The sequence below is a fragment of the Pelophylax lessonae genome (assembly GCF_965119305.1).
Source record: "Pelophylax lessonae genome assembly, chromosome: 12".
NCBI classification, from domain to species: domain Eukaryota; kingdom Metazoa; phylum Chordata; class Amphibia; order Anura; family Ranidae; genus Pelophylax; species Pelophylax lessonae.
This window is the reverse complement of record NC_138779.1, coordinates 203,019,057-203,040,742: the sequence shown is the minus strand read 5'-3', so window position 1 is coordinate 203,040,742 and position 21,686 is coordinate 203,019,057. Positions and strand designations below refer to the sequence as shown.

At 42.6% G+C, this 21,686-nt stretch overlaps 2 protein-coding genes across 2 annotated transcripts in view; both read right to left on the bottom strand.

Moving 5' to 3' along the window:
* LOC309568338 (uncharacterized protein) overlaps window positions 1–21,686 on the bottom strand; it is a gene marked incomplete at its 5' end in the record, with an annotated part of 103,216 nt that overhangs the window by 17,658 nt on the left and 63,872 nt on the right. The window lies entirely within an intron of this gene.
* The window catches only part of LOC309568340 (sialic acid-binding Ig-like lectin 14), a gene marked incomplete at both ends in the record, with an annotated part of 28,303 nt that continues 9,793 nt past the window's right edge, over window positions 3,177–21,686 (bottom strand). Inside the window, 4 exons of the mRNA XM_082274003.1 lie at window positions 3,177–3,592; window positions 8,932–9,177; window positions 16,092–16,346; window positions 19,594–19,623. Of these exons, the coding sequence (XP_082130129.1) occupies window positions 3,177–3,592; window positions 8,932–9,177; window positions 16,092–16,346; window positions 19,594–19,623 (947 nt within the window). The remainder of the gene's footprint in view (window positions 3,593–8,931; window positions 9,178–16,091; window positions 16,347–19,593; window positions 19,624–21,686) is intronic.

Sequence of the window (21,686 nt, the reverse complement as noted above, 5' to 3'; positions counted from 1 at the left end):
AAGTCTGAGTCGTTATGGAGGTACCCCGGGAAGCGCCACAAAGTAGAGTCCGCCTGTTTGTCGGGGGGATCTAGAGTCAGGGAGATGGGGGCATGGTCAGAGATAACAATTTCATGTATGTCCGGGTCCTCAATCCTATGGAGAGCATTGGCCGAGGCAAAAAAGTAGTCTATCCTGGTAAACACGTTGTGGGGATGAGAATAGAATGTAAAGTCTCTGTCAGCAGGATGGTGTAGGCGGCATACGTCTGTAAGATGGAGGGATTCCATCACCTGCGCCATCAGGCCTAGGGCCGGAGGTGCCGAACGGGTGCGTTTAGAGATCATTGCAGACTTGTCTAAGAGGGGGTCCATGAGAGAGTTGAAGTCGCCACCTATGAGGTGTGGGATATGGGGGTATTTGAGAAGATGAGCGGAGAGATTTCTATAGAATAGATGGTCTGGAATAGTGGGAGGATATACATTAGTGAGCACTATTTCCCTATCATTTATTTTTAAATGAGCGGAGACATAGCATCCATCAGTGTCCGATGAGAGGGAAAGGACGTCACAGGAGAGCCGCTTATGGATTAGGATCAATACGCCCGCTTTACGACCTGGGGCAGCTGAGCCCACCACCGTGCCCACCCATAACTTCTTCATCCGGAAGAAGTCATCGGAGGAGAGATGGGACTCCTGCAACAGGGCAATGTCGGCTTTAAGCCTCTTAAGGTGTCTTAAAACCTTCATCCGCTTGTGTGGGGATCTTAGACCCCTGACATTCCAAGAGAGAATCCTCATGGAGGGTCAGATATACAGTACTGTAAAAGGCATGACATCACAAGTAGATCTAGCAGGGAAAGAGGTGGAAGAGAGACCGGGTGCTGTAGGTGAGTGTAATATGTTATACCAGGTAATGGCCGATTCCAACCGTGGAATCAGGAGCAAAGGGAATAGGAGAGGAATAATGGGAGAGGTTATAGGGAGGAGGAAGAGGAAAAACAAAAGGGTGAACGGAGAAAAGTACAACATGGACCTCACTTTTTTCCGAATGCTGCATGTGTGGCCACCGGCGAGACCCTTGGTGCGGACCCGCGCGGGCCTTCGACCATCCCGTCCCAAGGCACCTCTATAAGAGGGGGGAGCGGAGGAGGTGAACGGCCCCCAGTACCCGACCCCCGGGGGGGGGGGGGGATCGAGTGCCCGATGCAGAACACAGTGCAGCATTTAAAGTGGCAATACACAGTGCTAGAAACACATAAAAGAAACCTTGCAATCCACATTACATAGGATGAGGAAAACATTAATATAACACAACAGTGCACAAAAAAAACAATAAAGATGAAACCGAGGGAAGGATCTTTAAACAGCCCCCAAGTTATAACCTGGGGAGACAAAAATCAGCAAAAGAAAAATAGTGCAGGAACCAATACTTTACGTGATCCCAACTAGACGTCCTCGGAAGAGGAGAGTGCCTCGTTCAGAAGTCCAGAACTCTTCAGCGGTGAGGGAGGAAGCGGTTGCCGCCGACAACATCAGAGTATTTTTGTCTCTTGGGAGACTCCTTGCGTGGACTCCTCGGGACCAGGGGGCGTTGGGCTGAGGAGGCTTTAGCCGAAAGGAGGTCCGACCCGTCCGCGTGGAGAGAGCGGGCAAAAGCTTCCGCATCCGATGGGTCCTGGAAGGAAAGTTGTTCGCCTGAGGGTGCACGCAGCCGAAGTGTCGCTGGGTATGCCAATGTGAATTTGATTTGAGCTTGATGCAGCTTTGAGCATACTGTCTGAAAAGCTTTTCTCTTCTTAGCCACTTCCACTGAATAATCCGCAAAAATCAGGACTTTTGCGCCATCGATCTGGAGAGATTTGGATTGCCTGAATTTTTGAAGGATCGCAGATTTGTCGGCGTAGTTCAAGTATTTGGCTATGATCAGACGCGGCATGGAGCATTCAGATGAGTGAATCCACATTACAGCAACACAGATGTTGTCCACATTTCAACAACACAGATTCCCTGCAGGCCCAAAGCCTCCGGGATCCGTTTGGAGCAGAGGTCTGGGATGGATGATGGTGGCATAGATTCCGGTATCCCAATAAAGTGGAGGTTACTCCTACGCGCTCTATTCTCAAAGTCCTCCACTTTTTGCATTAAAAACTGGTTTGTCTTGTCCTGTGCTTGTTCAAAACTGTGGGAACTGTATATCTCCTCTTCCATGCTAGCCACACGGTTCTCCACTTCAAGCAGCCTGTGTGAATGAGCTGTGAGCTGTTTTTTTATGTCCTGCATGCCTGCAGCTACAGCCGTTTGGACTGCTGCCGAAATAGTGGGGGAGAGAAGGGCCACCACAGTCTGGGCAATGCGATCTGACTGGGGGTCCCCCAAGGAAGGTACTGCGGGTGATGGAGGAGCCGCCGTGTCCATTTGGGAGGCATTCGATTTGCGGCGGACCCGGCGGAACGCGCGGGCCGCCTTTTTCTAGAAATTTGTCCATATCGGCTATTAAAAGGTACCTGGGGGTCGTCCGGAGGTATGGGAGCCGGCTGTGGACTCCGGATGGGTGGTCTGGCAGGTTTTTTAGGCTGATTTTGGGGCCGACCGCGGGAGCCGATGAGGCGAGCGTCTACAGCATTCGGCGCCGGAACCGGAAGTCCCCTCCTCCTTTCTTTTAATGGACTGCTGAGCCTCCCAGGATATGTGACGTGCATATCCCGGGAGGCACAGAAGGCAGAATGCGCAAATAATGCGCATGGGGAGGAGGGACTAGACTTTATTTCTACAAAAAAAGATAAACAAAGAGAAAAAAAGCCAAATACTTCTTCAGCATAGGAGGAGGGGTGGAATAAAAGGAACTTGATGAAAAGGGGGAAGGTCCCCCTTAAGGTCAATATGACCACAATGGCCTCACTTCTGTTGGTGGTCAGTGAGAGTAGTGCAGTGCATTGTGCAGTGCAGTGCATTGTGCAGTGCAGTGTACAGTTCTTGCACCTAGAGCCGGCATGCATACACAGGATTTCAATTAATAGTACCCCAATGGGCACAACAGGAAGGTGGTGGATCCAGATAAGGAGGATAAGGACATGGCATCAGTGAGGACAGAGTGAATGCATGGAGCTTGGACATTGCTGGAGCACACCCAACACACAAGGTAAGTGTGTCATAATGTGCAAGCATGCTGTGGACATGTGGACATTGTAGCAAATGTTAAACACCCTCACCATGCTTAAATTGTGCTTTAATAGTGTGGGAAACTTGATGATGCGGCAGGGTAGTGAATCGAAGGTGACTATGTGCAGCGTAGTAGACCAGAATCAAAGTGAACAAATACTTACACTTCTTATAGAGGAGATCTAGAACTAATTCCCCATACTTATTAGAACTTGTACATTTAATATATGGAATATCTTTCTGTAACAGCTGAAGGCTTAATGTGCTGTTGGTCACCAAATCTGATCTGGAGGTGGAAATTTGAATGCCTTCATCAGAACTGTCATAGAATTTGTCATCGATCTTCCAGTGTATATTTGCTTCCGGAAGCGACTGGACTATACATGCACATTCTATATGATTTTCGCTTATTTTGCAATAAGATTTCATCTCTGAAACAGTTTTGGGTTTGGCTAAAAGAAGAAGAAAAAAAAAACGTGTTTAGAGTTAGATGCATTTGCTAATCAGTTTAACGTGTTCAAAACTGCTGTTCACTTTTCCACAACAATGTCAACTAGAATAATTGTCAAAGAAGAGAAGTAATTTGTTGCATAAATGTACAAGCCCGATTCCAAAAAAGTTGGGACACTGTATAAATTGTGAATAAAAACAGAATGGAATGATGTGGACGTTTCAAATTTCAATATTTTATTCAGAATACAACATAGATGGCATAACAAATGTTTAAACTGAGAAAATGTATCATTTTAAGGGAAAAATAAGTTGATTTTAAATTTCATGGCATCAACAAATCTCAAAAAAGTTGGGACAAGGCCATGTTTACCACTGTGTGGCATCCCCTCTTCTTTTTATAACAGTCTGCAAACGTCTGGGGACTGAGGAGACAAGTTGCTCAAGTTTAGGAATAGGAATGTCGTCCCATTCTTGTCTAATACAGGCTTCTAGTTGCTCAACTGTCTTAGGTCTTCTTTGTCGCATCTTCCTCTTTATGATTCGCAAAATGTTTTCTATGGGTGAAAGATCTGGACTGCAGGCTGGCCATTTCAGTACCCGGATCCTTCTTCTACGCAGCCATGATGTTGTAATTGATGCAGTCTGGCATTGTCATGTTGGAAAATGCAAGGTCTTCCCTGAAAGAGACGACGTCTGGATGGGAGCATATGTTGTTCTAGAACTTGGATATACCTTTCAGCATTGATGGTGCCTTTCCAGATGTGTAAGCTGCCCATGCCACTCGCACTCATGCAACTCCATACCATCAGAGATGCAGGCTTCTGAACTGAGCGCTGATAACAACTTGGGTTGTCCTTGTCCTCTTTAGTCCGGATGATATGGCGTCCCAGTTTTCCAAAAAGAACTTCTAATTTTGATTTGTCTGACCACAGAACAGTTTTCCACTTTGCCACAATCCATTTTAAATGAGCCTTGGCCCAGAGAAAATGCCTGCGCTTCTGGTTCATGTTTAGATATGGCTTCTTTTTTGGCCTATAGAGTTTTAGCCGGCATAGGCGAATGGCACGGTGGATTGTGTCTACCGACAATGTTTTCTGGAAGCATTTTTGAGCCCATGTTGTGATTTCCATTACAGTAGCATTCCTGTATGTGATGCAGTGCCGTCTAAGGGCCCGAAGATCACAGGCATCCAGTATGGTTTTCCGGCCTTGACCCTTACACACAGAGACTGTTCCAGATTCTCTCAATCTTTGGATGATATTATGCACTGTAGATGATGATAACTTCAAACTCTTTGCAATTTTTCTCCGAGAAACTCCTTTCTGATATTGCTCCACTATTTTTCGCTGCAGCATTGGGGGAATTGGTGATCCTCTGCCCATCTTCACTTCTGAGAGACACTTCCACTCTGAGAGGCTCTTTTTATACCCAATCATGTTGCCAATTGACCCAATAAGTTGCAAATTGGTCCTCCATTTGTTCCTTATATGTACATTTAACTTTTCCGGACTCTTATTTCTACCTGTCCCAACTTTTTTGGAATGTGTAGCTCTCATGAAATCCAAAATGAGCCAATATTTGGCATGACATTTCAAAATGTCTCACTTTCAACATGTGATATGTTATCTATATTATATTGTGAATAAAATATAAGTTTATGAGATTTGTAAATTAGACCATTCCTTTTTTTACTCACAATTTGTACAGTGTCCCAACTTTTTTGAAATTGGGTTGTAGACAAACAGATGGGAAATCTTCCAATTGGAAGAACTGGAATTGGAAATTCTTTTTGCTGATGGACTCTATATGGGTTCCATGGGGGACGGATAGGAGATGCAGTCACAGAAAGGGTATGTTGCCCTTCTTGCTGATGGGCACAAGTGCTTCTAATGTGACGGCAGCAGATAGAATCTAAGACGGAGTTTCCGGGACTTCTGGATTCCCACAGTTGATGCCAACATCTGCAGGAGGGGCTTTTCATTTAGAGGGGCTAAGCAAAGAGGGTGAAATGGAAAAAGTGAATTGCGCTCCAGGGAGTCAGGAAGAAGGACACAGCAGATTACACTACACCACATCCAAGATGGCCGCACTCAGACAGCATTTTTAAAATGATCTGGCCAGTAACACATCTCCTGTATTAGTTGATACAACTCTGGATGAAGGAGCACAGAGGGCACATTTGGACAGCAGCATTGTCAGTCTGGGGTTCCCTATGCTAGCTGAGCTTTTGGTGCATTTCTTAAGAGGATATCATAAGGACAGCTTGGAGGCAGTTGTGGAGTTTTTATGCTGATTGAGACCCCCTATAATTAAGGGGTCCACCAGTTCCGGTAAGGATTATTTAACCTTGAGCACTGGGTGGAGTTCTTTATGGTGGAGGTCCCTCACATGAAGATAAAGTGTATTCAGTTCCTGCTGAGAAATCCGTGTTGCACTGGGCACTTTAAAAACTATTGTCACTGAATTCATTCACCTAAGGACTATTTAATTTATATTTTTATTTATATTTATATTTATTTATGCACACAAGCACTTTCTTGTGTCTGGAGTGTTGAGCGCAATTCACTTTTTCCATTTCACATTCATGCGTTTTACACGTTTTTATTGCAGCTTGCACTGTGGAAGAAATTCCTCATAATTGTAATTGAACACTGATTTATAGTTTATTTATTTGACTTAATATTGTCAGATATCACCGTTTGCGCAGTTTCTTTTGGTTTACCAATTTCTTTATATAATTAAGTAAAGAGGGGACTCCTTTTGCCAAACTGCACAACTAACCCAGATAGTGATCTAAACGGGTGGAGGAGAACTTTTTTGTGGACATTGTAAGTAGCTACTTTGGTCCTTTTGTTAAATGGTAATCAAATATATTTTATTCATTTATTTTAATATAACGGGTACCCAGGAACTAAGATGTCCCCTGTACCCATTTTGGTGGCAAATTTGTTTTAAACTTGATTTTGTATATACCTGTATTTTGTTTATATTTTCACATAAATTAGTTCATAATGTACATATGAATAGGATCTAGATGTAGAAATTCTGTCTCCTAAGGTCCCTCCATGAATGTCCTATCTGTTGTAGAGATATAGTGGTCTTTGCATTGGAATGCCCCCGATCTCTGTGGGGTATGGAATAGGTTGACACATTGGAGAGCAATAGAATTTTTATGACAATTGTATATACAATATGTAACAAACTTCTTATACTATGTTGAAGCACAATTTGTGGACAGCATATTATAGGGAGTCATTTTTATTTTGCAGGGTGGTACCCTATATATCCCTGAAGAAGAGACTTGTCTAATAAATCTTGAAACATGTTACATATCTGATTCCATTAAGCAAGCGACTATGTGGAATACTAGAGAGCAAAACACTGACAAGGCGCTCCTAAAATGCCATGTGGGTGTCATATATTCACGATATGATAAGACCTCAAAGGGCTGACTAGCAGTGATATCAAAAGCCCAGAAACACAGAGGGCAGTGCATCCATCTTGGTTTCTTCCACACACGGTTGAAAACAAATTGGATGAGCTGTGGTTACCAGTTGATGACCAACCCCATACCACAGGCCTTCAGAATATGCTGGGAAACCGGGTTACTGATGAGGACCGTGGGATCCATGTTGGAACATTCTTGCCGGCCGCAGCAAGGAGGCGGGTGGATCCACATCACCATAAGTAGCCGGAAACCAGGAAGTCTGTTGTGGTGGTGGACACTCAGCCTGGGTCACCTGGCATCTGGCGTGATTCTCTGGTGTGTCCCAGTCTAATGCCTCGTACACAAGATTAGATAATCAGACAACTTATCGTTCAAATTTTGGTGCACGATACTAGTATCAAATTTAACAATGCATACTAAACGTATGATTATTGCCGTACAGTTCTGGAAAAGCTTCCTGGTTGCGTAGCTACATATCAGATAGTGAAAAACAAAAACAATGGCAGCCAGGCTTTTTCCGGCTTATTTTGGTGTTTCTGATCATGCGTGGTCTTTGTCTATCGATTTTTAGCGCATGCATAATGTACTGATTAAGCGATTGTCGTTCGCTAGGCTATCGTACGACAAAAGTTTTCATGTTTGTCACTTCGGATTTTGTTGGACGAAATGTTGTAATCGGCTCTCGAAAGCTGTGTACTAATAATAAAATTATCGTGTGATCAATTTAAAAGTGATTACATTCATACGATTATTTGATCGTGTGTACGAAGCAAAATTAGAGATGATCTTCTTCTCTCTGTGCAACAATTCTGAACTGCTTCCTTCTGTACAATCTCACAGTCCTTTGTAAAATAAGAGCAACAGTACATTACAGGCTAGGAGCCCTGGGCCTTTTTGGAAAAGTAGCACAAACTTGAGGTAACTGCATGCAGGAGTATATCCCCCCTTTCTGCAGAACCAGTCTCAGCTCCACTACTCAGAAGGTCCTACCTGCCCTCCTGGATGCTCTGAAAATCTTTCAGGGTAGGGATTAAGGGATGAAGGGATGAAGCATACCACTGTCCCTCCAGAAACCACATATGGCAGACTTTCCCCTTGTAGTGTTCCCGAGTGTGCTGATGTACTCACACTGTCCTTTCCTTGCTTCCACTGCTCCCAGGTGGTGGTCCAAGTCAAACCACTCTGCTGAAGGGATCCTCTCTGAGCCAATCTGAGACTTCGGCACTATGGCCTGTAGCCCCTCCCCATCTCCCAGACCTAGAGGGCCCCTCAAGGACACTAACATACTCCTCAGCACTCCATCTCCATCTTCAAACTCAACACGTCTTGCCAGCATGACTCATCCATACTTAAGGGCTGGCTCAGCTACCCTGCCAGGCCCACTGCCTGGGGATTGGCCAAGCTCCATTGAGTATGTAGAATGACCCTCTTAGCCTCTGCCCTCCAGTTTATGGAAGTTTCTCCAAACTCCCAGAACCAGTGGGGGAACCAGAGACTTGCCTGCATGAGCCATCCATCCTAAACTTAATAAACCCTGACCCAGATTTAATGACCCATGCATAACCATTGCCTGCTCTCGCAAAAGTAGCACACTAGAGATAGATAGATAGATAGATAGATAGATAGATAGATAGATAGATAGATGGATAGATAGATAGATAGATAGATAGATAGATAGATAGATAGATAGATAGATAGATAGATAGATAGATAGATAGATAGATAGATAGATAGATAGATAGATAGATAGATAGATAGATAGATAGATAGATAGATAGATAGATAGATAGATAAGCATCTGTTTAAAGACGATTCCACCTAAAAATACAAAAAATTGGACCGAACACCAATAAAGTGTGTATTTAGAACGCAGTAGTTATTTTTACTTACAGAGTATCTTTACTGCTAAAGAGGTACTTGAATTTCCATATATATTCATGGCTTTGCAAATATATAATCCATGATCCCTGGTGGATATGTCATGAAGGTCAATTTGCCCAGTTGGAAACGTGTTGTTCAGGTTTCTAGGAATTAGCCATGTTACTGTGGCTTTTGGAAAACTTTCAGCAAAACATCTTAGAGAAAGTGTTGATTCTTCTGGGACATAAATTGCGTTATGTTCATCCGTGGTACAGTCTGGATGGAAATAGATGATACATATATCACAGTTATTCAGGTCATTCTATTCAGATATTCATTTGTTCATTCATTTATTTAGTAACATATGTTCTTTATACATAAAATAGTAGCATGCCTGGGAAGGGCAGAGTATATCGGCTGGTTGACTTTATTATTGACAGTTAGGGGTTGATTTATTAAAACTGGAGAGTGAAAAATCTGGTGCAGTAGTCCATAGTAGCCAATCAGCTTCTAACTTCAGCATATTCAGTTAAGCTTTAACAAAAAGCAACCTGGAAGCTGATTGGCTAACATGCACAGCTGCACCAGATTTTGTACTCTCCAGTTTTAGTAAATCAACCCCTTAGTGAATATTTGAAAATCTGCTTCACCAGCAATTTCCAATGGAAACATTTGTTCCTATAACAACTTTATGAGAGGTTTCCAATAATTTTGAGATTTTACCTCATTTTTTTTTTGTGAATCCATAACAAAACACGGAGCATAATCCCATAGAAAGGACACATAAAAAAATGTTTTAACCACATTTTATCCCTTACTTTTTCATAAAAAAAAACAAGTTTTGATTTTAAATATAGCTTAACCAATAATATGCACTCCATGAAAGAATATCTTAATAAAAGTTGAAAGGTTAGTGATGTCCAAGTATCTCAAGTTACTTCATTTGCAACTTTTATGGCTGTACTTGAGCTTGACACTCAGCATCCAAAAAGGGGTATTATGGAGTGAAATGCACACACACGGGATAAATACATAAAAGGCATATCATAATAAAAAACAACAATTTGTCCAATAAGTCAATAAAAAATAGAGGAATCCATGAAAAGGTAAATAGCACCTGTCAGTGTACAAGTTTCAAATGAGCAGCACGCACTAAGGGCAAAAAGCTCTTCTCAGGAGTGAAGCCAGCTCTGTAAACGACATGCAAAGAAACAGAAAAGCACCTCTAAGTGCAATATTTATTATATGAAAGGGGTAGGAAATTAGGTAAACACTCACATAAATGTACAAGTGAAAAGGCTCATCTGTAAGATAAATGCCCAGTGAGTAGAATCTTCAAAGCCTCAAGTCCGAGGGTGTAGCGGCCACGGTAACCACAGAGGACAGGAGAATGCCAGCAAGTCAGAGTCTTTCTGGGTACAGTTAGATGGAAGTCAGCTTGGAGCACAGCGCTGGTGGGCATGTGACGTCACCAGTGTGAAAGGATAAACCCTAACGCGTTTCAGAGCATGCGTGAGAAAGGAGCGCGCATGCTCCGTATGAGCTTTGCACATGCTCTGAAACGCATTGTGGTTTCTCCCTTCACCCTGGTGACATCACACACCTACCAGGCTCACCCTCCAGGCTTGTTTTCATCTAGCTGTACCCGGAAAGACTCAGACTTACCGGCATTCTCATGTCCTCTATGGTTACCATGGCCACTACACCCTCGGACTCGAGGCGTTGAGGATTCTATTCACCAGGTGTTTATCTTACAGATGAGCCTTTTTACTTGTCCCTCTATGTGAGTGTTTACTTGATTGCCCTTCCCTTTCATCTAATAAATACTGCACTTTATTGTTTCTTTGAAAACAGGAGTATTGGCACTGAGTAACCCTTGTTGACAAGCATGCTGAAAGATCCATCCATTACCCATCTTCAGTGTTCTGGCTGAGGGAAGAAGGTTCTCATCCAAGATTTTACAATACATGACCCCATCTATTGGGCCCTCAATGCGGAAAAGTTGGCCTGTACCTTTAGCAGAGAAATAGCCCCATAGCATAATGTTTCCACCTCTGTGCTTGACTGTAGGGATGGTATTATTAGTGTCATAGTCAGCATTTTTGTTCCTCAAAACATGGCGAGTCGGGTTAATGCCAAAGAGCTCAATTTTGGCTTCATCTGACCACAGCACTTTCTCCCAATCCTTCTCTGAATCATTTAGATGTTCATTGGCATGACTGTACACATGCCTTCTTGAGGAGGGGGACTCGACGTGAAAGAAAAATGCTAACTATTACCCTAAGAACACCATCCCTACAGTCAAGGTGGAAACATTATTCTTTGAGGCTGTTTCTCTGCCAAAGGTACAGATCGACTTTGCCACATCTTCTTCTGAACCTCCTTCCCTCAGCCAGAACACTGAAGATTTTTCCCACTGTATATTTTTATTTTATTTAGTAATGATGAGGAAATGGGAACACAAAGCAAACAAATTTGACTGCAAAAGTGTCTCCAAAAACCCAATGGCAAAATGTGCATCCAGGTGGCCAATACGGTGAGTATAGTCAGTTTAGGTGTTAATCCACAGCGGCTCTGACCGGAGCTGGGTTGATTGAAAAAATATTGGTGTGTACTAGGCTTTAGAAGACCTAGAAGGGTAGAAGCTGTTACAGTTGCAAAGAGCAGTGGGGGTAACTAATGGTCAATCTTCTGGTATGGGACGTCAAACATATTTACACAGGCGTGATGGTCAGGTATCTACAAAAGTTTGACCGTATAGCAAATCCTGTTACCTCACCTGTATTCCTACTCTCTAGACTAGTAGATTGCACAGCAGGGCTTTTTTTTCAGCAGGAACGTGGGAGAACACAGTTCCAGCACCATCAGCACCTCCAGCGAATCCAGCAATGAACATATGTAATAGCAAGGGTGTGCAGGAGGATCTATTGATGCTGGCTGCTAAGGGAACTATTGTCACTGCTGGGGATCTGTATTTGTGTGAGGTTATATTGTTGCTGGGGGATCTTTTGTTGCTGGTAGGGACCTACTATTAAGGGAGAGGTCTATTATTGCTTGCTGCTGGAGAGTCTATTGATGCTGGCTGCTGGGAGATCTGTTGTTGTTTCTGGGGGGGGATCTTTTGTTGCTGGGGTGGATCTTTTGTTGCTGTGTGCGTGTGAGGGGGGTGTCTATTGTTGTGTGGGGGGAGCTATTGTTGCTGTGGGGAACTATTGTTGCTTGGGGGGGACCTATTGTTTTTGGGGTGGGGTTCATTGTTGCTGGGGGAGTCTATTGTTATATGAGGGATCTATTGTTGCTGGCACCAGGGGATCTATCTATTTACTGCTTTTCTTGTTATTAGACAAGAACAAATTCCATACAAATTATTCAGCACCACAAAATGATACTTGGGGCAGCACTGGGAGGTGGGTAGGTGGAGGAACCAAGGGATGGTGCTTGGCGGTGGGTGGGGCACAGAGACAAGGGGGGACTCAGAAGGGGGCAGTTCCTGCACCTATTCTCTGAGGAAAAAAGCCCTGTTGCACAGAACAACGCACATCAATTATTTTGCAACTGAGACTAAGAAGAACAAGAATTACACTTTTTTTTTTTTTTGTTTTAAGTCTTTAAAGAATGAGTCAACCTTTGTTAAAAAAATAATCAATGCCCAAATTTTTGCAGGAAAAATGTACATTTATTATTTTTTCACATGAACCTGCTGAGCATTGTACCTGCAATCTCGTGATCATGGATGCAATGTAAAGCTCCTGCAGACAAGTCCTACAGCTTTCTGCTTTTACCTCCATATGGGCTTTGAGTAACAAGCCGCAGGGCTTGTGAATGAACTGCAGGGGTGCTCATCGGTGCCTTCATAATCCATTGAGAACTACAAGCCTTCTGCTGCAGTGTCAGATGAGACTTGCAAGTTTCTCATCCACAGATTGCTCAGCCGCCCGGTTTTCAAAAGACAGCAGGTGTGGGGAGAGGGGTGTAACATGCCCCTTAAAGATGAGCCTATCCTTTAAAGTAAACCCCAGTCATGAAATTTGACCTGGGCACTTCTATCTGTAATGTTTACTTATCTCTCCCCAAAACCCTAAGCCCTGTATCTTTCTTCTGCTCGCTCCATTCTTCTGTTATCAGCATGATAACTTCTGACAAGTTCTCCATCAACTGAGATAAAACCAGGCTGAATTTTGTGTTGGGGTGGGGGCTATAAATAGATTAGCAGAAAGCTGGTCTATTCACAGCACAGCCCTTCATGTTTCTGCCTATGTGGAGGGGGGTGTGTGCCTTTCCTCCAATCAGCTGTCACACAGTGTATGGCAAGACAACACCCACAGGTGAATCAGGAAGAGAAAATTCTAACACAATTTTCACTTTCTAAACAGTATAGAAAGCGGAAGACAGTAGATATACAAGTAAAACTTATGTAGGGCGATTTGTTTCATCTCTATGTGTCATCTGAGGCTGTTCATTTCACTGGGTATATGTGAGGGTTTACATCCACTTTAAGTAAATTATAAGATTATCATTATAGCCCCTTAATGCCTTCACTTTAAGGCAGCAGCGAGAAAGTTTTAACAATAACAATGGTACCTGTAGGCATTGAACAACTGATCTGAGGTGCCCGGGGAGCATCTAAAAAGAAAATAAAAATGGTAGAGCGTTATAAACTGCTGGACAGGGGCACCTGGGGTATCCCTGGGCCCTTGAAGAATAAGAACAATAAAACTTACATCACATTACTTTGCGCTCCGTGGCAATTGGTGTATGTAGCCTCATAACATTGGCAGTGGAAGGGGTTCAAAGGGGCAGACTTAAAGTGGTTCTGCAAGCTCAAGGTTTTTTATTGCATGAAGGTAAAAAAACCTGTGTGCAGCTCCCCCCTAACCTGCAACATACATTGCATACTCCTGGCTACTACTTCTTTATACTGCGCTATACATTTAATAATCCTGAACCTTGCTCAGGGGTGTTGCTAGGTGGAAAAAAGACCAGGGGCTTCAGCTCGAAGGTAAATTTTATCACATGACGCCCCCTTCCGACATCAGGCGTGAAGATCAGCACAGGGGTCCAAACCCCTTTACATAAAACAGCCCCTGTACCTCTGCACCCCTTTACATTACACAGCCCCTGTGTCTCTGGATCACTTTACATTACACAGCCCCTATATCTCTGGATCACTTTACATTGCACAGCCCCTGTATCTCTGCACCCTTTTACATTACACAGCCCCTGTATCTCTGCACCCCTTTACATTACACAGCTCCTGTATCTCTGGACCCCTTTACATTACATAGCCCCTGTACCTCTGCACCCCTTTACATTACACAGCCCCTGTATCTCTGGACCCCTTTACATTACATAGCCCCAGAATCTCTGGACCCCTTTACATTACCCAACCTTCACACCTCTGAACCCCCTTACATTACACAGCCCCTGTACCTCTGCACCCCTTAACATTACACAGCCCCTGTACATCTGGACCCCTTTACATTAAATAGCCCCCCCACACCTCTGGACCCCTTTTGCATTAAACAGTCCCCCTCCCCCCGCAGCTCTGCCCCTTCCTATCTTATTGAGGCATGCAGAGGGGGAGACACAGGAGCAGAGAAGGACAGAGGCAGAACTGGAAAGAGAAACAGCAGTGCCAGTGCTAACAGCGGGAGGCTGGAGCTGCTGGAGGTAGCTTTCCAAGTTAACCTACAAGCCCTGAGTCCCAAAGCCTTGGGTTGGCCAGAAACTCGGGGGCTATAGTATGCAGTTTGCACACCGTCATTGGCACCTAGCAACCAATCGCCTGCTGGTTAAGTTAACTCCTCTAGCCTGGTTAAATTAACCAGCAGGTGATTGATTGCTAGGTGGTCCTAGCAACCACTCATGGTGTGCACACTGAATACTATAGTCCCGAGTCCCCTGCCAACCCCAGGTCTTGGGACTCTGGGCTAATAAGTTCCCATGAGCAATACAAGACCCAAGGCCTTTTGGGAGCCCACTCGGGGCTAGAGCCTGGGTCACCCCCCTCCCGAAGCCACTGCCCTAGCTTTCTTTACACTGGGTTGTATGGTACATACTCCTGACCACTGCACTCTGCAGTACATTACATACTCCTATAGGCTGTACCTTGCACACAGATGACTTCTGCACTCCCAGCATACAGAGTTGTGAAATTATATAATATATAGCAACCGAGCAAAATGGTCTGGAATATGAAACATACAGCTTAATGTACACAGTACACTGGTCAACATTATGTAAAAAATAGCACATCATACAGGGTGCAGGGCTCCAGAATATGTAACATACACCCCAGTATACAGAGTGCAACATTCAGAAGTATAGTCCAGTGGCCATTACCATGTCACATATGACAGTTGGGCGTAATAACACAGCATACAGAATATGGCAGTCAGGAGATGTAATGTACATGGTTCCTTACAAAACCCAGATGACTGCACTCTTTATGTTATGTCATACATTACATACACTTGACTACTGAACTCTGTATGATTTGCTGTCCCCCAGTAAATCTCCCAATCATGTGATATCTGTGATAGCCAACTACAGTGGTCAAGTAATTGGGAAGTCCATCCCACTCCCCCCTTAAAACCCAGTTCAAGGGCAGACAGGAAGGGGTTAATAGTTAATAAACCCCCCCCCCCCAAGAAAAGTAAACAATGTTCTTTGACTTCAGTTTTATTGTCCAGTGATGGAAAAATCCTCATCAATCATGGTGACCTCCACCACCACTATCTTCTGTCCGAAGATGCCACCCCACCACAATAACAATTCACTATGCACCAATACTTCCCCGCTGCTGTTCTCATCACAAATGACAGATCTCCAGGTGGCTGCTGGTTATAAACACAAAAGGCGGGGATGATGGGTGTTGTCATTGATGAAATATGGCCATGACACCCTGTGCTCGCAGGAAGTAGGTTTATTGATGCTGTGGGTGTCATTCAACCCCATGACATGCTTTGCTGGATCAACGGTGAGGTAAGTCTGCAGGGTACAGCTCCAGAGATCAGGTGAGTATAGCGACCAGAGCTGCAATTATTATTTTATAGAGCAACTGGGGATAAGGTTTACATTTTTTTTGCTCAAACCGAAATTCGGCTTTACCTTACTTTGATTAAACACTGCCCTTTTATCTTTTATTGAGGTAAAATTCAATTTTCAGGTAATAATAGTGACATACTTACAATGTACAGTGATGTTAACACTCCTGGTATTGGTCGAATGACTGTTAGTTGCTGAACATCGATATATCCCGGTATCATTTGGATTAGCATTCTTCACATCATAAATCAATGTCTGCCCATTCAATGTTCCAGGTAATGTCTTGTCTTCTTTAGTCCAGATAATTGTAGATTCGGGGTTACTGTCCACCATACACCTAATAGTCTCCGAATCCCCTTCCTTCACAATAATGGGTGTGGTCTCATTTAGGATGTTCTCTACCAAAACATGACAAGTTATGAGATTATCCTACATTCCAGGGAGATTGGTCACACGTTACTCATATTATTAATATGTCATAAAATGTTATAGCCAAATGCTGTACACTGAAAGGTAAAATAGTTCTCTCATTGTTGATATCTATTGTTTTGGGCAGAGTGCATTAGGTGATGCTAAAAAGAGTCCAGCTCAGCTTAGCTGTAATTAACCTGTTACTGCGTGTAATCATAATTACTTTTTAAATGTTACAATTATATTAGAATATATTATTTAATATATAGACAATTCAGAATAGAATAGTGGAAATAGTAGATAGATAGATAGATAGATAGATAGATAGATAGATAGATAGATAGATAGATAGATAGATAGATAGATAGATAGATAGATAGATAGATAGATAGATAGATAGATAGATAGATAGATAGATAGATAGATAGATAGATAGATAGATAGATAGATAGATGGATTGATAGATAGATAGATAGACCTGTAAAACCTTGGATTGCGAGCATAATTCGTTCCGAAAAAATCCAAAGCACTCGTATATCAAAGCGAATTTCTCCAAAAGAGATAATGATTCGTTCCACAACCATTTATTCATAAATCCTTCCGTGTATAGTCCATATAAAAAGATTATAGCAATGTGATAGGTTGTGTAACCATAAAATATCCAGCCATAAATGGCCGCCTCCACAAGGAGATTAGAAGCAATATCCAACAGGAAGTTGAGTGTATAAATGAGAAGAGAGGCGCCTCTAAGTGTAGCAATATGGTTACATTTATTGAAGGTTCAACATTTAGCAACTCATATGGTTGATAATTAACCACTTGCCGACCGCCGCATGACTATTTACGTCGACAGTCAGCCCCTCACAGGCAAATCGACGTAGGGCTATGTCGCTAGCCTGTGAGGGTCTAGGGAGCGAGCGTGCACCGCCGGAGGCGCGCTCCCGCTCCCGCGTGGTCACGGACCCCCCCGCGCGTGTGCCCGGTGGAGCCGATGTCCGCCAGTCACTCGCGATCGTCCGTTAGAGCGGGAGAAAGGCAGGCGGCTAAGGTAAACAAGCCGCCTGTCATTCTCCCCTGTGTATGAATAGTGATCATACGGTTCTACTCCCCTAGGGACACACATAACCTCTCCCTCTCAAAAAAAAGTTAACCCCTTCACTGCCAGTGTCATTTTTTACAGTAACAGTGCATATGTATAGCACTGATTACTGTAGTAATGTCACTGGTAACCCCAAAAGTGTCAAAAATGTCAGTCAAGGGTCCGATCTGTCCACCGCAATGTCGCAGTCCCGCAAAAAAAATTGCAGATTGCCGCCATTACTCGTTAAAAAAAAAAAACAACAAAAATGACAAAAATCTTTCCCTTAGTTAGTAAACGCAATAACTTTTGCGCAAACCAATCAAAATACGCTTTTTGTAATTTTTTTTACCAAACATATGGTAAAAAAAAATTGGCCCAAAATGTTAAAAAATTTTGATTCTTACTTTTTTCTGGGGGAATTTCATGTAAAAAAATTAGAAAAATATTGTTATTTTTGCAAAATTGACGCTGTTTTTTTGTTTATAGCGCAAAAAGTAAAAATCGCACAGGTGATCAAATACCACCAAAAGAAAGCTCTGTTTGTGGGGAAAAAAGGACGTCAAGTTCGTTTAGGTACAGCGTCGCACGACTGTGCAATTGCCCATTAAAGTCACGCAGTGCCGAATTGCAAAATAGGCCCTGGTCAGGAAGGGGGTAAAATCTTCCGGGGCTTAAGTGGTTAAAACAGGCACGTCTTAGTACGCAGGCATCCGGGGTAAAGAGGTCCACATTGACCATTGCTCTTACCACTGTCAGTCTGCAGTTGTGACCGGGAAGGCTACCCTGCAGTAGAGTGATCTAAAAGCGAGGCTTTAAGCGCTCGTGGAGCGCAGCGTGGAAGGGATGATGTCGATGACGGTGCGGAGAATGGTCTATGTAGACAGCTTTACCCCGGGATGCCTGCATACTTAGATGTGCCTGTTTTATTCATTAACCATGAGAGTTGCTAAATGTTGAACCTTCATTAAATGTAACAATATTGCTACACTTAGAGGCCCAACCACTGAAAAACAACCCCACATCATAATTCCCACTCCACCAAATGATTTGGACCAGTGCACAAAGCAAGGTCCATAAAGACATGGATGACTGAGTCTGGGGTGGAGGAACCTGACTGGCCTGACCTCAACCCGAGCGCAGACTCCTCGTCCAACATCAGTTCCTGACCTCACAAATGCACTTCTGAAAGAACAGTCAAACATTCCCATAGACACACTCCTAAACCTTGTGGACAGCCTTCCCAGAAGAGTTGAAGCTGTTATAGCTGCAAAGGGTGGGCCAACTCAATATTGAACCCTACAGACTAATGGGCCATACACACTATAAGATTTTCTGAAGACTTTTTCCTTTAGACTTACCAAACCCATATAATATGAGGTCAAACCTAAACACTTTCAATTTGTATGCAATCTGGCAGGCCCTTGCACTACATAGAAAAGGTAAATCTGAAGGAAAAAGTCTTCAGAAAATCTTACAGTGTATATGGCCCTTAAAGCTGGATACACAATATACAACTTTTGTTGTCAGATTTCCTTTAGATTTACCTTTTCTATGTAGTGCAAGGGCCTGCCAGATTGCATACAAATTGAAAGTGTTTAGGTCTGACCTCATATTATATGGTTTTGGTAAGTCTGAAGGAAAAAATCTAAAGAAAATTGAATAGTGTGTATGGCCCATAAGACTGGGATGCCATTACTGTGCGTGTAAAGGCAGGTGTCCCAATACTTTTGACACTATAGTGTGTATATATATAGACACACACATTATATATATAATATTATATATATTAATATTAATTCCTATATTAATATATTATAATATATTATAAATATAAATATAATAAATATAATTATAATATTTTATATATATATATATATATATATATATATATATATATATATATATATATATATATATATATATATATATATATATATATAATATTATGTAAATATAATATATATATATATATATATATATATATATATATATATATATATATATATATATATATATATATTATGGAAACCAATACAATTTGAGAGAAAGACAGACAAAATAGGTAGAGTAGAGGAGAGAGGGAGATTATGGGAAGTGTTATGATGGAAAGCAGTCACTGATAATACTTACTGTATCTTTATCATATCATTTACCTTTAATTTTGATGGTCACAGTTGGGGGGTCTGAAGAGCACAAACATAAATTAGATACAAGCGTGATTAGTTTTACAACTCTTTGAAGAAGCCTTTATATCAGTATGAATGTTAACAAATCAAAACAAGGGGTAAATGACTGTGGCAAGTAAACCTTTGTTAAAAAAACAAAACTCCAACCCCACTCTATGCATGCGCAAGGGTGAAACTGAGCATGCTCAAATGTCCATGAATGTGGGCTTGCATTCTGATTGGTTCAGCTGCCTACTTAAGATCAATTTGTGCTGTTTCTTAAAAAAAAAAAAAAAAAAGGAATCTGCAATTTTACCACTGATCTAGATTGCTTCATAGGCTGTCATACCTGAAATTTATCACATGGTGCTGAGAAAACATCAGTATAACATTATCACAGTGACACAGTTTCTTAAGAAAAAAGGAAAAAAAAATGCTTTACAAATGTGCTTTATGAGTGCCAACAAACAAAAAAAACTGAGGGGACCAGGAGAGCCTAATCACATGAGCTGCCATATCTTTTCCCAACATATGTAATACGTGCTTGGGTGACTGCAATTTATTTTGAGCAAAAATTGTATTATTTTGCAGTTTTGTTTTTTTTTAATAATTGCATCTATTGATATTTTTGTTTATTTATAGGGGATTATAAAGGTAAAAAGAGATATATATATATAAAAAATAATTATATATATATATATATATATATATATATATATAGATATATATATAAAAAATATATACATAAAAAAATAACAAACATGTTCTATTTACCTGCTCTGTGCAATTTCTTTTTGCACAGAGCAGCCTGGATTCTCCTCTTCTCAGGTTCCCAACAGGTGCTCCTGGCTCCTCCTCCCTGCTGAGTGCCCCCATAGCAAGCCGCTTGCTATGGGGGCACTGATGCAGACTCAATCTCAAGCATTGCTATGTGTGCCCATTGACACACACATTGCTGCTTGGCCCCGCTCCCTGCTCCCTCCTTGCTGGCTGTGATCGACAACAGCAGGAGCCAATGGCTACCATGGCTGCCTCTGAGCCTATGAGGAGAGAGAGAGAGAGAGAAAGAGAGAGAGCAGTGATGCTGCCTTTGGGCACATCGCTGGCTTGTCATTGGGCTCAGGTAAGTATAAGGACGGGCTTAGGGGGGTGGAAAAACTGCATGCAGAAGGTTTTTTACCTTAATAACAAAATTATTGAAAAGGCAAAGAAAATAAATTCCCTGGTAAAAGGAGATGCTAGGGCAGCCATTACCACCAATAACTCACATGTGATTGCAAAATGTGTACATAATGACTAGATTCACTTGTTGAGCATTCATGAGTCACTCCAAGGGTATCCGTCTCCAGTGATAAATTCAGATTCATAACCTAGTCCAACTCCCCCCCAATTAATTCACTGATCCCTACTAATAAATACTGCATAAAGTCCTGTGGAGCATCTGAGCTGGCCTTTTGAAGAAGCGGTAGCGCCATTTTTGCTTTAATTCATAGATGTCATTAAGATGCTTTAAGCCAGGGGTTTGCAACCTATGGCCCGTGGGTCGCGCCCAGCCCTTTGCTGCTAAATATCTAGCCCAGCCCACAGACATATTAAAGTGGTTGTTAAGCCACTTTGTTATGTTTACACAAACATCCCTTTTTGTTAATGGCAAGTGTCCCAGTGCCTATACTTTATTAATAAAATGCTGCTATATACCTGATTTCCAAACGCTGCTTGGCGCTCACGTGACAGGCCCGCTCTCCCCATCTCCAGATCTGACAGCTAGAGCAGGAAGGGCTGAGAGTCCCCCGCTGACGTCAGATAGGAGGGAAGGAGGAGAGGAGAAGAGATCCAGCAGGTCAAGTGAGCACTGTGCGGCGCTGGAAAATCAGGTATAAAGCGGCATTTTTAAAATAGGGCACTGGGACACTTGTCATTAGCAAACAGGAGCGTTTGTGTAAACATAACAAAGTAGTAGCTTAAGTAGCTGTGGGGGGGCTGTGTAATATGCAGGGGGGGGGGGCTGTGTAAATTGCAGGGGGACTGTGTAATTTGCAGGAGGGCGCTGGGTAGAAGGGGCTGTGTGATGTGCAAGGAGG